We start from the raw sequence: 17,837 nt of genomic DNA on the forward strand, positions 1-17,837 counted from the left end.
ATCCAAGCATTCTACCTGTTATGCCAGGAATACATTGATTGCTCAGTCCCATTGATTGCTCAGTCCTCCACTCCTGCCTTGTCCAAGCAAGATCAGACTCTGCTGGACCAATATACTAAAAGTATCCAAATCGCCAAGTTCTGGAAAATGTACAGAAATGTGTCCTGTTATATCTTTGCTATCACTACTAGTTGCCATGAGTCATGCTAACAAGAGTTATCCATAGGACTGTATGCTGCAATTACTGCAGCAGCTTGGCATACTTTGGTGTAGGTGTGCGCTGCAAATCAGAACTCAATGCGTACAAACGTTTGCCACATTGTCAGCAAAGATGTAGAAAAACACATATGTACGGAGTTAAACATTTATTTGAAGTTATCATACTGAAAACAGCAAAAGAAATACAAGTTATATTAATTCAACATCTGTCTCCAATGAATATATCACCTTTTTTTAAGAGAATAAAAGCCCTGTGTAATACTATATAAACCAATGATTTAATGCAAGACATTCTATAAATAATAAAAAAAACTTACTCCTTCCAATAAACACTTACTTGTATAATCAGCTACTGGAGAACTATCCCCTTGTATTCCTCCTCCAACAAGAGCAGAGACCAGAAATGTGTAATAATTCCCAGGAATCAAATTCTCGACTATAACAAAGGTTGTGGTCACATTTACACTGAATGTTGAATCTTCCAAGATTTTTATGTTATAAGAACTTGCATTTCCATCAGGGTGTTGCCAGCTTAGAGATACAGAAGTTGTGGTGATGTTCTCTGCTATAAGGTTCTTCACTTTATCAGGTACTATTAGGAAAAAAAGAAACAATATATTAAAAGGTAATTTATTTTTTAAAATCAATTAGTATGAGACTCAATTCTTAGAAATGTTCAACTGCAATGTTTGGCTGCACTCATCAAGGTAGAAAATGGTTGGCCAACATTGATCATTTTCCAACATAACTCAATGGGGTGAGAGGGAAAATTATAGATGTTACTGGTCGCAAAGTTACTTTGACTGTTCTGGCAGGTATTTTGTGATAGAACTGTGCACAGACCACTGTGATTGGTTTGGCAAAAGCTCCCTCAAATGTTACAATTTTGTTTTTGGCAAAGCAAACTTCAAGGGTTTTGGTTCTTTTCTGTTTAGGTTTTGGATTTCTGTAAATTTCTTAAAAACAGCTAAAATCATATAATTGGACCTATATACTTGCAATCCAAGCCCAAGATTCATTTTTTAATCTGAGTTCTGAAGAAATAGCAAACCCAACCCAGGATTTGGTTCTATTTGGAACCCCAAAAGTGATTAGATCCGGGTTTCGATTACACGTGGAACCCCAAAGTTAGGTTTTTTTTATTTTTTTATGAAAACCGAACCACATAGTTCTAACTTGTGCCCATCACTTGAATAGCCATCGTAAAGTGTACCATTTATCACAAAGAACTTGTAACATTTTTATATAAATATTTAGCTATTGTCATAGTTTCCAAAAAATACAACAAAAATCTTAACCACTCTAAAGGTCCACCTTTTATAACTCACAATAGTTTAAGAGTAATTAAGGACCAGGAGTTCTCTACTAAGGGATATGTGTTCCTATTTCCCAAACCCTCAGAATGATAATAGTCTCCCATATATCATCAGCAGGCATCCAGTGCATAGTTTAGAAAAGAAGGAGATCAATAGCTACTTGATCTACAAGGGAAAGAGGTGCAAACTGTTAGTATTTCTGCCTATAATGTCGCATAATCTATGAGCCTGTCATCCAGCAATGTCAGTGTGTCTGTCCCTTAATTCTGCTTGTCTATTTTTCAATCCGTCTATGTCTGTGTGTTCATCTTGTCTGAGTTCCATACAGTCCTTTTAGTACCTTCTGCATAAAAGTCCTTTTTTTGATATAGAGTGGCAGTCCACCTCAAAGCATAGTCATATGTAATATTGCTTGATTTTAAATATGTAAATTTAGAGTAATGGTTCTAAGGTCTCAAAGACACTAGAAAACATGAAACAATAGCATTTTACTTGCCACCCAATCAATGGGAATGAACACATGTTGTATGCACAATTAATTCCTCTCTTTTTGATAAATATATTTTGTCACATACTTACTGCAAAAGGGAATGTATATAAAACACACTTTGTGTGGCACATGCAACTAACTTCACCTCAGGTAAAATATAGGTTATTGTATGTTATATCTGTTTACCTTTTTAATTAACATCTATTAATCTAACTCTTTTTAGACGGATTGTAAAAATAAGCAACACTTTGGAACTGAACTATTCTTGTTACATTATGTATCACACAATTTACCTAAAAAGTTTAAGTTTTAGGCGTATTGCTGCAGTTTTTCATTGCTTTGTTCCAAAATCAATCATGCAAGGAACCCATGTAGAAATCCTATGTTTGCAACTAAGGACTACACTAAACTCCATTCTTTTTTACTGGTGCTCCCAGCCAGTAACACATTTTGTATATGTGGTCACATGAGACCAACACTGTGGGAACTCTATTGTGTCTGCTCAACTTTCACGTCAATACTTCAAAAAGGCTGAGAAGAGTATTTCCAAGACTAGGATCTAACCTGTAAATCCACACTTGCAGTACTTTTACTGGTTGTCAGAGCAAAAAAAAAGTGTAACTGGAAGAGAAAAATAAAGCTGGCCACATAATCTATATGTCATTAGAAGATGCAATATAAAAAAGCCCCTCATGCAGGTGAATTATTAGAAACAAACTTTTTTTTACCACTTCCAATAAACACTTTTATAATCAGCTACTGGATAACTATCAACTTCTCCTCCACAAGAAACAATTTCCAGATTTTAAAAATAATACTTAATGTGAGATTTAATTTTCATCACTGTGCTACTATGATGTTCTTACTACTTCCAAAAGACACTTACCTGTATAAATAACTATAGGAGAACTATCCCCTTGTACTGCTCCTCCAACAAGAGCAGAGACCAGGAATGTGTAAAAATTCCCAGGAATCAAATTCTCAACTACAGCAGAGGTTTTGGTCACATTTACACAGAATGTTAAATTTTCCAAGATTTTTATATTATAGGAACTTGCATTTACATCAAGATGTTGCCAGCTTAGAGATACAGAGGTTGTGGTGATATACTCTGCTATAAGTTTCTTCACTTTATCAGGTACTATTAGGCAAAAAAAACCAATATAATAAAAGGTGATTTATTTTTTAAAATCAATTATTATGAGACTCAATTCTCAGAAATATTCCACTGCAATGTTTGGCTGCAGACATTACGGTAGAAAATGGTCAGCCAACATTGATAATTATCCAACATAACTCATTGGTTCTATTTGCAACTCCAAAAGTGATTTATGTTGGGTCTTGTTTAGTCGTGAACTCCAAAGTTAGGTATTTTTTTTAGGAAAACTGAACCACATATTTCTAATTTGTGCCCATCACTTAGACTTGAATATCCATCCTAAGGTGTACCATTTATTACAAAGAACTTGTAACATTTTTATATAAATATTTGTCTATTGTCACAGTTTCTGAAAAATAACAACAAAAATCTTAACCACTCTAAAAGTCCACATTTTAATGCTCACAATAGTTTATGAGTAATTAAGGACCAGGAGTACTCTAATGATGGAGGTGGGTTCCTATTGCCCAATCCCTCAGAATAATGAGAGTCTCCCCTATATCATCAGGAGGCATCTAGAACAAAGTTTAGAAAAGGAGATCAATATATTCTTGATCTACAAGAGAAAGAGGGTGCAAACTGTTAGTATGCCTGCCTATACTGTTGTCTGATCCGTGAGCCTGTCATCTAATACTGTCAGTGTTTCTGTGTCTTAGTTCTGCTTGTATATTTTTAAGTCTCTTTATGTCTGTGTGTTCATCTTGTCTGGGTATCCTACAGTCCTATTAGTGTCTTCTGCACAAAAGTCTTTTTATGATACATAGTAGCAGTCCACCTCAAAGCATGGTCATATGTATTATTGCTTGAATTAAATATGTAAATTTAGAGTAACGATTCTAAGGGCTAAAACACACTAGAAATCATGAAACAATGGCATTTTACTTGCTATCCAATCAATGGCAATCACCACATGTTGGATGCAAAACGAATTCCTTTCTTTTTGGTAAATGTATCTTGTCACATACTTACTAAAAAAGGGAATGTATTTAAAACACACATTGTTTAGCATATGCAACTGACTTCATCTCAGGTAATTGTATGTTATATCTGTTTACCTTTTTAATTAACATCTATTAATCTCATTTTTTTTAGACAGGATTGTAAAAATAAGCAACATTTTGGAACTCAACTATACTTTTTACATTATGTATCAAACAATTTACCTAAAAAGTGTCTGTTTTAGGATTATTGCAGCAGTTATTCATTGCTTTGTTCCAAAATCAATCACGGAAGAAACCCATGTAGAAATCTTATGTTTACCCTTAAGGACTACACCAACGCCCGTTCTTTTTTACTGGTGCCCCCAGCCATTAACAAGTTTTGTATATGTGGTCATATAAGGCCAACACTGTGGGAATTGTCACGTCAATACTTCAAAAAAGCTGAGAAGAGTAATTCCACGGTTAAGATCCAACCGGTAAGTCCACACTTGCAGAACATTTACTGGTTGTCAGAGCAAAACAAAAAGTGGAATTGGAAGAGAAAAATAAAGCTGGCCAAACATTCTATATGTAATTAGAAGATGCAATATAAAAAACCCCCTTGCAGGTGAACTATAAGAAGGAGACTTTTTTTTACCACTTCCAAAAAAACACTTATATAATCAGCTACTGGAGAACTATCCACATTTACTACTCCTCCACAAGGCTGCAGATGTACCTCAAGGTCCATTCTTCAAACCTGGACAATGCCAGGTATCCCAGCTAGTGTAAACTAATTAAGCACATGATGGTGATCCTGTCTATATATATCACATTTATCCATTGTACACATAATAGGGGACCCTGGTACTGACAGGCCAGTGTCTAAAACTCAATGAAAACTGCATTAGCTATAGTAAAGGCAAAATAAATAGCATAGTAAAAATGCTGTTATCACTAGGATAACTTTATTGTTGGTTAGTGAATGAACGCACAGGTACAATGCTTTCCCAATCACTGTCAAGAACTATATTAATTGTGTTAAAGCCCATAGAAAAAAAAAATGAACATGGTTGTGTTGTTACCAGCCACTTTCATTGGCAGGAGGGTAAATCTTGGTGTAGTTCTGTATAATAAACCAAGCACCCATGTTCATCAGTGGTCCTGCTCCACCAGGTAACTTACCCTCTAATAGCGTAATATATAATTTGAGTTCACAGTCTGGAACTTAACCCCTAGACAAGGTGGTGGGCCCAGAGACTATGAGGCCCACTGTGGATTTCCTCTGTACCACTCTGGGCCAGTCTAACACTGCATTTCAGCCACATCTCCATCTGTGGATGTAACTAGGCATGAGTGTTCTATAGGTGTTTCAAGGGCATGTATACACAATTGTGAGTGATTCAGAGTTGAGCCTAGGCAGATTTCTGTCTGATTACAGGTGGATTTCTTGCTCTGAAGATAGGGTTGTTACAAATGCATGATGATAGTGATGATGCCTACAGTCAGGGTTGCCTTAACAGCAGGGGCAAAGCAATGCACTGGGGCCCCTACCCACCCATTACCAGGAAAAAAATGTAAATGGTCAATAAAATTAAACCCTCCTGCATGCCCATCAGACCTCCCACAGATGCAGAGAGACTCTGTCTGACTGGTCTGAAGCTGGCAGATGAAGTGAAACTGGGACTGAGGTGAGTTCTCATAATGGGGAGTGGGGGAGATTAGATAAGAATACAGTGCACCGGCGTTCGGCTTATAAAAAATATCACAAATTTACCAACTGCCTGCGGCTGTAAGGGGGTAGGTTTGCGGGCCTCTACAAGCTTCAGACCCTTGGGCAACTGCCCAACAAGCCCAATGGAAGAGATGGCCCTACCTACAGTACTTTCACAAGTGGATGAATGGGAGCAGTGCAGTTTCAGAGACATAGCCAACTCTGAACACAGGTGAAGATCTGCATTTATTTCTGAGCACATAATGTGGCCCAATTTGTGGCTGCCTTGCATGTGACTCTGAAAAAGTTACTCTAGGTGTAAGTGTATGGAAATAAATTATGATTATTGTATGTATGAAGTCCGACATTTAAGATACCTGCAATGGTATTTCTCTGAGTGATATATGGTAAAATATACATCTTACATAGAGTAAATTTAGAGAAGATAAGATAATAGTATTTCTTCAGTAAATTGGAAATTACTTTGCAAGTGGTCTATTACCTAAACTGGGACATGATCTAATCTCTTACCATGGCTTTTTTATATTTATTTATTAAAAATGTAGAGGTTTTTTTTATAATTTTCTGTACCAAACAACATGATTCACCTATCTGCTCACCCAGGCAAATAGCCACATTGAAAAGTTTGATGTTTTTTAAACAGCAGATGAAGAAAACATTTCCAACTCCTACTCAGTTTCTTCTGTGCTACTATCATTAACAGTTCTTCTGTATATCTCTGTAGATTAGGGAGGGAAGTACTATGGATTTTCAGCTTGACTTACATGATAATGTTTCAAGTAGGCTGAGAAGAGTCTATCTTGGTCTAGACTCTGGGCCTGATTCAGCAAGAAACACAGTTGCTAATACGCACACAATTGGCTGATTGTTGCATACTGTGCATGCATCACAGTGTGCGTGCACAAATTAGCCATTGGGATCGGGACTGCGATCACAATGACTATGCAGACCCATCGCAGAGTGATTGAAAGGAAGTGCCATTTGTGGGTGGTGATAGGGGGGTGGTTCGACTGAAAGCAGGCATTCCAGTGCATTTGTATGCTGTTGCAGGGACATGCATAAATTAACCACTGCAATGCCCTACGCAGCCTGAGGCCTGATAGCCTGTGTGGAAGTTATCAATTTCTGAGTGAGGTCAGACCTTGTGCAAATGTGTGTGAGGCTGCGATGGTACTCAATAGCACCAATGTTTTGGCAGTCTTGCTAAACATTACGGATGTGTGAAAGGTAAAGTGGGCGTCCTTTTCTAGTGCTGCTGCGGCATTGCAATCACAATGAATTAGCATACTATCGCAGTTGAACTGCGTTCATAATTGCCAGGGCCATAACTAGGGTAGTGAGATCAGTGCCATGGCACAGGACACCGCAGGGCAGGAGGCGCTGTTTGAGCCTGTCAATTTTCCTGTTTATTATCATTCTCACTTGTAGCTTCCTCTTCTTTTATCCCCAGCATCTTCTGCCCTCCCATATCTCTTTCCTGGCCCTTCCCCTTTTCAGGTATCTCTAATTAAAAAATGGTAAAGGAGGGGTGCCAAGGCTCTCTCTGGCACAGGGCACCAAAAAGTCTAGTTATGGCTTTGATAATCACCATTGCATATGCAGTTGCATTTCATAGTGAATCAGGCCCTCTAAACTTTACTGTAAATCAGCAATTTCAGCACTACTCACTGGTTGTAATTGTTGACAAAGAGATGAGTTGAAAAAGAAAAATACAGTAGCACTGCCAATTATTTTATTTAACTTGTTTGTGCAGTTGAATACAATTACTGGGCAGGATGCAGCAAAGCCAGAAATGCAGTTACACCACCAAAAATGCAGTTATCTGAGTTTTGACTGTACTTCTTATATACACCAAGCCCCAGAATGTGATGCACTCCAGAGTTTGGATGTGGTGAGTAACGCCACATTAGGTATGGGATCCCGGCTGCCAAATGACCGGCAGTTCGATTCCCGGCTGCCACAGCCCGACAAAACAGCAGAGCCCGGCAGCGGAAGCCCGACAGCGCTGGAAATCCCGATCATCCCTAAGGTAAGTATAAACTAACCTAACCAACCACCCTAACCCTCCTTAGGGGTGCCTAACCCTAACCTCCCCCCGAAGTGCCTAACCCTAACCCCCCCTTCCCTGCTGCCTAAACCTAAGTCCCCCGGGGGGGTGACTAACCTTTAGTCCCCCCCGGGGGTGCCTAACCCTAACCCTCACTCCCCCTAGCCTAACCCTAACCCTCCCGGGGGGGTGCCTAACCCTGATTCCCCCCCAGGTGCCCTAAACATAACCCTCCCCCCCCACGGCTGTCCGCTCACGGCGCCTGGCATCCCTTCGATCAGGATGCCGGGCGCCTGCCTCCCGGCTTTGGGAAAATGACAGGCATCTAGATTTTAGATGCCTGTCATTTAACCCTAGGCGGGATAGAGGATTCAGGAAGCGAGCGGTCAGGATTGCGGCCGCCGGCTTCCTAAACGCATCCGAGTAACGCCATCTTCAGATAGCATTACCTTATAAGAGCCTATGGGCTTCTACTCGTGGCCTCCCCCCTGGGCCTGGGAGAGATCCAATTGGATCCCTCCTATCACCCCCTGAAGAGCATTTCCTTCTGCGCATGCACAGAAGGACATCAGAGGAACTTCTGGGTCCTAGACCCGAAACTCCCTTACTCGCAAAGGACTGCTCTTAGGGATAAATTTACTAAGATTCGTGTTTGCCCCGATTTGTGCCATTTGTCAAATCGGATAGGATCGATCAAAAACTGCCATTTTTTTCACTTTAACAATCGGGAATTTACCAAGCTCGCTGTTTTGACAGGATTGTTTTGATTGATGGTGCATTTGGTCGATCCTGTGTGTTTTGAAGTTCTGATTTCACCAGCCGAATTTCTCTCCCGAACAAGCAGGCTGCACATATCAGTGAAATATGGCTGGCGGCTGACTCACTGACCAGCCCACGTGGGAACTGTCAGGAGCCGGAGCCAATCAATGGCTGCTCTACAGTTAGTGGCCGCTGATTGGCTGGGTGCTCCTGACAATTCTCGCTGAACAGTCAGGAGCCGGTTAGCAGTTGTTTGGTAACACACATACACTGCTAATGGTAAGTATATGGATCGGGTGTGGTTTTTTTATTTTGCAAAGACCCTGGATGCTACAAACAGACTGGCTGGTACAGGTAAGTATGTGTGATTGATGTATGTGTGTAATAAACTTGTACTATCCAAGGTGTGTGTGATCTGTCTGTATTTAACTATTCATTTTACAGTGGAGGTACGGGTGCCGGCCGCCTGCTGGCACTTATAGTTCCACAATTGCCAAAGGGCAGGCATGCTGGCACCTGTAATTCCACTGTAAAATACAAAAGTTTACATCTATTTTTCACTTTATTACCCCCGCAACTATGACTACAGGAGTGCGGGGAAGAGCCCCGGGCATCAGACCAAGCCTGGGGTGCTTGGGAGATGCCTGGGGTGCTCCCCTGAGGTCCCTAGCTTGGCCTGACCAACTTGGGGTGATAATGCTTTGACCCTGGAGACCTGGAAATAGGGTCTCCGGGCTGTGGCATTACACCCCAGTTGTTTTGGTTTGTTGCAGGTTTGATTTATAGGGGGACCCTTATGCATTTCCCCCCCTCTATAATTAAAACCAGGGCTGGCCCTGCAGCCTGGTGCTGATTCCTAAATAACGGTGGAACCCTATTCGTTTTGTTCCCCGTAATGTTTGGAACCAGGCCTGGCTGACCAGTCTGGGGCTGGTTAGCCTTTTGGGGGGACCCTACATAATTTTTGCATAAAAATGAATTGTAAAAACACAGGTTTCATTAGAAAACATACACAAATCATACTGATTTGTGTATTTTGAATGGCAACTCGCAGTTCTGGAGTTGGTGCATTTAAAACTTCTATTGAGTCTCCGATTTGAGTGTAAAATGGCTGACTTTAGCAGAACGAATAATGGTAATTCCCGATTTAGGCAGAAATAAGTGAAAAGTACTGTACTTCCGAACTGAGCTGATGGTGATATCATTTCTTTTGTTCAAAATGGGCGAATTTGCGATATCAAACCACCCGATTTCAACCCCAAAAGATGAAAAAATCACCCAACTTTAATGATAGTAAATTCCCAATTTGCAAAAATGTGAGAATTTCACCCTTAAGGGGCCTATCCATTAGATGAGTTTTTTTTAATGATCCAACCATCTACATCATACAGCTTCTCTTTAGGAACTATTACCATTTTTTGGACTTATCTAGCAGATTTATTTCGCAAAATGGAAGACAGAAGTCTATCAAGCATATGACAGAGACATACAGCAGGCTATAGGAAAATAACATGGTAATAACATTCTCAGCTCTGCCAAACATAGTTTTAGGTCAATTATATTTCAATATGACATCTAGCACTAATGAAAATGCTATGTTTATACACTAGATATCTAGTTATTGCATGCATCATGTTTCACTCATGACAGAACATCAATTATATTTAAGTAGCAACTTACCCTTTATCTTAGATACTTACATGTATAAACAGTTACTGAACAAATAACCCCTATTATTTGTCCTCTAACAAGAGCAGAGACCAGAATTGTGTAATAATTCCCAGGGATCAGATTCTGAACTGTAGCATAGGTTGTATTCACAGTTAACCTGAATGTTGGATTTCCCAAGATTTTTATGATATAGGAAGTTACATTTCCATAAGGTCGCTGCCAGCTCAGAAATACAGACGTGGTGCTGACATTCATTGTTAGGTCATTCACTTTCTCAGGTACTATTTGCAAACATAGAAGTAATGCATTAAAAGGACAATATTATGTATATTGTTAATTTCTATTCTATGAGTCAGATTCAATTATCTGTAAACTAGGTCATGTGCTGCCACTACTGGTGGTCCGGCCGGCCGGGTCCCGCCACCTGTGCAATAGATCTGGCAGGTGATGGGACTGGCACATGCAGAAGAATGGCAGTGGCACCATGAATACACATAACACCATCTTCTAGGGACTGCATTGGTTGTAGCCCCTTAAATCCGTGCAGGGCTGCCTGAAAGGCAAAGCAGCAGCTTCCACTGGCATTTGTCTCATTTTGGATTCTGAGTCAGATGGGAAAACTCGAGCCTGACTGGGATCGCGCTCAGATTCACTATGTTCAGGTTGATCCTTTTCTCTGGGAATCAGACCCGTTCATCTCTAATAATTTTCTCTAAAAAGCAGAGAAATTATATAAATTGGAATATGTATGTTGAGGTATTGTAATGATGGGAGTGTGGTTTCTGAACTTGAAAATGGGAGTTATAATTAAAAAATATATATATATTTTACAAACTTGTATTGTCATAATTAAAAATCAGTTTAAATAAATTTTAATATACACCATAATGCTGTAGACACTATTATTTTCTGAAATACACTTTCTGGCTATCATTTTTTAAAAAATTTGAAAGTAAAAAAATTTACTATTTGATGTCATTTAACTGCCTCCAATACTTCACTTACGGCAAAATACAGCCCTCTATAATGTCCTGACAAGAGGGGGATAGGAACAGGTACTGATCACCTGGGCCTGGGCCTTTTGGAGGATCCTGGCAGGGGCCCAGGCTAGCTGCTCAGAGAGACTCTGGGCCTGATTGGCAATGGAGTAAGAAATAGCAAGTAACTCTGTATCTGTACAAACCATGCTGCAATGCAAGGGGTGCAAATACATACATATTGTTTGCATGTGAGGTAAATACTGGCTGCTTCTGCATGTAACTCACAAATGTTGGACAGCTTTAATTTTACACTGCAATTTAGATTTCAGTTTGGAGACACCTCTCCCAAATCTAAATCACTGCACATGTTACATCTGCACCACATGCAGTGCAGCATGGTTTTACCAAGGTACACAGTACTTGCTTTACTCTATTCCCAACTCTAAATCATGCCTTCTGTCCAGTGCTAGGATCTGACCTACTGTATAAGTCCACTCTGCAGAACTTTTTATTGGTTGTCAGAGTAGAAAAGAAAACTGGAGCTGGAAGAAAGAAATAAACCTGCCCACATATTTTATCTATCATTTGGAGATGTCATATAATAAAGCCCTTCATCCAGGTGAGCTGTTGGAAGGAAACTTATTTATTTTTAAATTAAATGAAAATAAATATATCACTTTAAAAAAAAATAAATGAAAACACTTCACTTTAAGGTAATTGGTTCTTGTGGACAATTGATGCTACTTTCTTGAACACAATAGAATATTACTGGAACATAATTTGTATCTGTAATTTCTCTGACACCCTTCCATTATACTATTGTGCTGTACTTATGACAGAATATGAATTATATTTCAAACATCAACTTACCACTTCCCATAGACACTTACTTGTATTATCAGCTACTGGAGAACTATCCCCTATTACTACTCCTCCAACAAGAGCAGAGACCAGAAATGTGTAATAATTCCCAGGGATCAGATCATCAATTGTAGTAGAGGTTGTGGTCACATTTGCACTGAATGTTGAGTTTTCCAAGATTTCTATGATATATGAACTTGCATTTCCATCAGGTGGCAGCCAGATCAGAGATACAGAAGTGGTGGTGATATTCTCTGCTATAAGGTTCTTTACTTTATCAGGTACTATTAGGAAAAATAGAAGCAATATATTATTTACATATGCTACATCAATTCTTAGGGGGTGTATCCTTTTAGCAGAGCTAAAGTAGCGCTACTAATAGATCTCGATGGGGTAACCAATTAGCCCCAAATTGCTGCCCGACAACAGCACTTATTGTGGATTTCTTTTGGGACCTGATGTGTCCCAAAAATATTCTACGTTAAGTGCCATTTTTTCAAAGCCTCAATAGCGAAAACACATAGGTTCGTGAGCATACCCCAGATTCTATGTGTTTTAGTGCAAAATATCCTATTATTTCTTCTAAACTAATAGGATGAGTGAAAATAACATTTGAAAATAATGGGGATAGTCGGTGAAAAATCCCTGTTTTCCGCAGATCGCAGTTAATTGGATACCCTCCAAAGTGGGCGATTAATACTGCTTTTAGACCTAAATCCTGGGTCTGATCCGAGTAGAGGAACTCAGTTCCAAAACGGGTCTGACCCAGGACATATCTTTTCTACTGCGGCGCCGATCCGTTTCCATATCAGCGCCGTTCACACTGCACACGGGTGCAGTGGATCACTTCTCCTGGCGCTTGGAGATGACATCATCTCCAGGCGCTGGGAAGCCCAGAAGTCCCCATGCTGTAAACAGGAGCAGGGTTTCATGGGTTGATCCCGTTTTAAACCCTGCAAGTTACCTGAGTTGGATTGCCCAGTCACTCGATCTGGGATTCCAACCCTGGCCCCTTTTACACCAAGGAGCTACCCGGGTTAACCCTGTAATAACCAGGGTTTTAGCTCCGGCGTAAAAGGTTTTTGTCAATGTGCCATTGCAATGTTCAACTGCAGATATTATGGCAGAATAGATAGCCTATCATTGCTAGTTATTCTATAAAACTCTATAGTGTATGAGGGAAAACTATTGATCATAGAGGTTGGAAAGAGTGGATTTTGACCCTGCACTGGAATTTGAAAGTGATATCGAGGAGTATACAGTATACTCCAACATATGAGAACCAACAATATTTGTATGTGTTATTTTAGATACAGTATTACAGAGTCTACATAGTTGGTGGAGCTCCCCAAGGTTAATTATTTGATTTAACAGGGGATTGTTGCGCAAGCGAGCAAAATCACAAGAGAAAACCTCTTTTGGAGGGCACGTTTAGTAGTTAAAAATTTACTTTTATTAGGTATTCTTTATAATTACATTAATATATACCTCAGGAAGAGAAGGAGTTTCTTCCTACAGCATGACCAAATAACTTTGCTATTCTTTAATGAAATAATATACATAAATGAAATGGCATTCAGACAATACTGATGCTATTAATGCAAAATATATGAATAAAAATACTCTCTTGTTGAAATGTGACTGATATCATAGGCAAACGCAGGGGGGGTTTCCATCTGCCTAGAAACCCCCCTCCCCAGCACACATCATGACCACAATAGAAATAGTAATATAATACAATGTTACTAGTGCTGCATGTTCTTCTCAGTATCACAAATGAAATAATTAGCAACACCTATGGATCTTTTAAAATGTGTCAGCCAGTAATAAATATACCTGTGCACCAACTAGAAGATGTGGAAAACATGCACTGTTAGGGGTGCACTGCTATAGACCATCAATATGGTTAATTATTATTACTGTATAATAATATACTATCCAGTACATAAGGAGACCAATATGTACATATATGTCCAGGGCAGTTCTAGGTTCTTCTGCTGCTACCCCAGACTCCCGGACTTTCTCCAATAGTCTGGAATGATGCCCACATCTGAAAAAAAACATTCTGCTCACACAAGATGGACCTTCTGCCACATCTAATGGCTTACTGTGATCGCTGGTCCTGTATATGCTGGAATTATGCAGCACAATACACTTTGTATGATGCATATTAAAGCTGGATAAGTGCTAATTATACCCTCTTCATGGACTGGCCACACTCACTCTAAAATCAAGCATTCGGAAACCCCCCTCTAGAAATCCTGTGTTTGCCACTGGATATACAGTATGTCACTCATATTTATATTTTAGAGTATCAGGCAGAATTTGGGTATGAATATATCCTGACTAACAACAGGTAATAAGCTGCAATATTGTTATTCCTTCAACATCGAGTGGTGGTTACAGTATGTCAGAACATAGGTAACATCCAACATATTACTATTTTGCCATTTAATACAATCTCTGATGCAATTAAACATCATTTACCCAGGACTTAGGACCAGCTGACCGGAGCTCCAGAGGACATCACCGGAGCACCGATCACAGTACATGGATGCAGTTAAGTGGGTTTTTTTTATAATATATTTTTTTTGCAGTGATCAGCTTGTGGTCTTTATAGACCATCAAGAGGGTACAGTCATTATTAATGTACTGGGCCTGGGCCCAAAGGGGGGCCCGCAGCATGCAGATGATCCTGCCTGCAAATTTTTTCTTAGTCGCAGGCATATGCCTGCCTGTGACTAATAAGTAATTTGCTGCCAGTGAGCTGTAGACCCCCCGGTTCACTGATACTGACATTGAGTGATATTCTGTGCTGCAGCAGCTGAATGGGATTTAGATGAGGGATGGGGCACATGAGTCAAATTCCCCAGGTCTTCCTCTCACAGGAGGGTGAAGACTTCAGTCCAACCATTGACTCTTCCCAATCCATACCCTCATCTCTCCTTCTTTATTCTCCTCCTTCCCTTACTGCTTTCTTTGTAGCTACAGTCCGCCTGCTTGCTGTGCCTACCATGCTGCACAGTAATAGAGGCGCACAGTGGGGGAAGTTTCTTAACTGTGCATCTAAACATCTTATCTTCCCAAGTGTGATTCTGCCCACTCCATTTCCAGGTGTACCTTTGACCCCTTCCTCCTCAAGTGTGCATCTACTCCCCTTCCTCCCCAAGTGTGTATCTGACACCCTCCCTCCCCAAACATGCCTCTGCCACCTCCCTTTTCAAGTGTGCCTCTGCGGCCCTCCCATCCCAAGTGTGCCACTGCAGCAAATTTGTTTATGTAATTGATATTTATTTATTCATATAGCTTATATGCATATTTTCTTCATTGCATCAATGTCAGTAGAAAATAAGAGTTATGGTAGACTTACCATTGACAACTCTTTTCTTTGAGGTCCATAGGGTCCACATGGATACCATGGGGTAATGTGGTTGGAGAGATCCAGGCACAAAACAGTTAAAGCTTTCACGTCCCAGGATGCCTTGGGTCCTCCTCCATATATACCCTGCCCTCAGCCACAGGCCTTCAGTTTTGTAAACAAACCTCAAGACAGTAGAAGGAAAAAGGAGAAGGAAGACCAATCGTACACCAGAAACACTCTCACACAAGATGAGGGAATCCATGACCGAAAGGAAAGAAAATCACCCAATGCAGTCAGGTCCTTCTGGGTGGATGCCCTGAGGACCCTATGAACCTCGAATAAAAAGAGTTATCAATGGTAAGTCTACCATAACTCTTATTTTCATCTGAAGGGTCCATAGGGATTCACAGGGATAGCATGGGGATGTCCTAAAGCAGTTCCCCTAAGGGTAGGGTATGCTCCTGAGCAGCAAGCAGAACACATTGCCCAAAGAAGGCATCCTAAGAAGCAAAGGTATCAAACGCATACAACCTAAGAAAAGTGTGGACAGAAGACCATGTGGCTGCCTTGCACAATTGTTAGCTGGCGATCCTCGTTTGTGAAAACCATATAATACAAAAAGAGCATCTGATTTTCTAACAGAGTTTGTATGCTCCACATATATATGGAGAGCACAAACTACATTCAGGGAGGCTTCACCTACAGAGAGGTCTGGAGCCTGAAAAGTTGGAACTACAATTTCTTAATTTACATGAAAATGGGACACTACCTTAGGAAGGTAACCCTCCCTTGTACGAAGAACAGCTCTATCCTGGTGAAAAATCAAAAATAAGAGGCGACAATAGAGCGCTGCCAAATCAGAGACTCTGGTCCTCATTCAGAGGCGGTCGCACGGAGCGATTGGTCATAGCGAGCAATGTTTTTTTCAACTGCGCATGCGTGTACATGGCAGTGCGCGTGCGCAAGCCTGTCTTTCCGACCGCAATCCTCTTGCTCGCTAGTCACTACAAGGTCGTAGCTGTGATTGGCATTTCATGCCATTTGTGGGTGGTTACAGGGGAAGGTGCTTGTGAACCGGGGTGTGGTGGTGCGCATGCAGGCATGGTTGACCTTAAAAAGGGCGTTTAACGGCGTGCATATATTACTGAGCGAGTCATCATACACGTCATCTCATTGCAACAATGACGCTACTGCTCGCAGTGCTAAAGGTAGCCCAGGGTCTACCTTAAGCATTGCAAGTGCTGGCGATGGTTTCTGCCTCAGCCGATGTTTGCAGGCAATTAACAATGTAACAGGTGTTAATCGTCCAGACGTAGGTTGCCGCCTGTGACCAACTCTGAATTAGCCCATAGAGATAGGGGTGTGCTATCATTGTTGTGTGTGTTTCCATGTTTATGATGTGCGTTGTGACTGAGCGCTCGTTTTGCATATTGTCGATCACTTTGGGTGCGACCGATTGCTCCTGAGCGACCGCCTCTGAATGAGATCCTCTGTGTGCAGAAGGGATAGCAAGGAGAAAAAGTGTCTTCACTGTCAACCATTTCAAGTCTACAGAGTCCAGAGTTTCAAATGAGGGAGCTTTTAGCCCCTTAAGAACCAACGACAAATCCCATGGTGCTACCAGTGGAACAAAAGGAGGCTGAACTCACAGAACTCCCTGAAATTAAATCCTAACATCTGGTAATGAAGCAATCTTTCTCTGGAACCAGACTGACAATGCAGAAACCTGCATTTTCAAAGTGGCCAGGTGGTAACTAAGGTCTAAACCCACCTGGAGAAAAGCCAGTAACTGGGAAACCCTAAACACCTTAGGGTCATACTATCTGTGGGAACACCATTGACCATTGAATGTCAAACCCTACAATAGATGCGGGCAGAGGAAGGCTTTAGTGCCATAAGCATCGTTTGAATCACATAGCTGGAGAAACCTTTGGCTCTTAAAATGGATGACTCAAGAGCCACACTGCCAAAGCCAGACAGGAAAGTCTGGATGTTGGCAGGGACCCTGTGTAAACAGATCCTGCCAAAGAGGAAGAGAATACGGACTGTCTATGGATAGATTCTGTATGTCTGTGAACCAATGATGTCTGGGCCTAGCCGGAGCCACTAGTATTACTGTTCCGCCTTCCTACTTGAATTTGAACTCTTGGGAGGATGGAATCGGAGGAAAGAGATACACCAGCTTGAAGTCCCATCTTACTGCACGTGCATCCATGAATGCTGCTGATGGGTTTCTGGACCTGGACCCATACCTGGGGACCTTGTGATTTTGACCCAATGTGGTCTATGTCTGGTAGGCCCCATTATTCACCAGGAGCT

The 17,837-nt window shown here is 40.8% G+C and overlaps 1 protein-coding gene across 1 annotated transcript in view; it reads right to left on the minus strand.

Moving 5' to 3' along the window:
• Positions 1-17,837, minus strand: part of LOC148542660 (titin-like) — a gene marked incomplete at its 5' end in the record, with an annotated part of 334,539 nt that overhangs the window by 85,325 nt on the left and 231,377 nt on the right. Inside the window, 4 exons of the mRNA XM_088467589.1 lie at positions 557-866; positions 2,892-3,196; positions 10,346-10,597; positions 12,187-12,441. Coding sequence (XP_088323715.1) covers positions 557-866; positions 2,892-3,196; positions 10,346-10,597; positions 12,187-12,441 — 1,122 coding nt within the window. The remainder of the gene's footprint in view (positions 1-556; positions 867-2,891; positions 3,197-10,345; positions 10,598-12,186; positions 12,442-17,837) is intronic.

This window comes from Taudactylus pleione, unplaced genomic scaffold (genome assembly GCF_031769625.1).
Source record: "Taudactylus pleione unplaced genomic scaffold, aTauple2 ptg000010l, whole genome shotgun sequence".
Taxonomy (NCBI): Eukaryota; Metazoa; Chordata; class Amphibia; order Anura; family Myobatrachidae; genus Taudactylus; species Taudactylus pleione.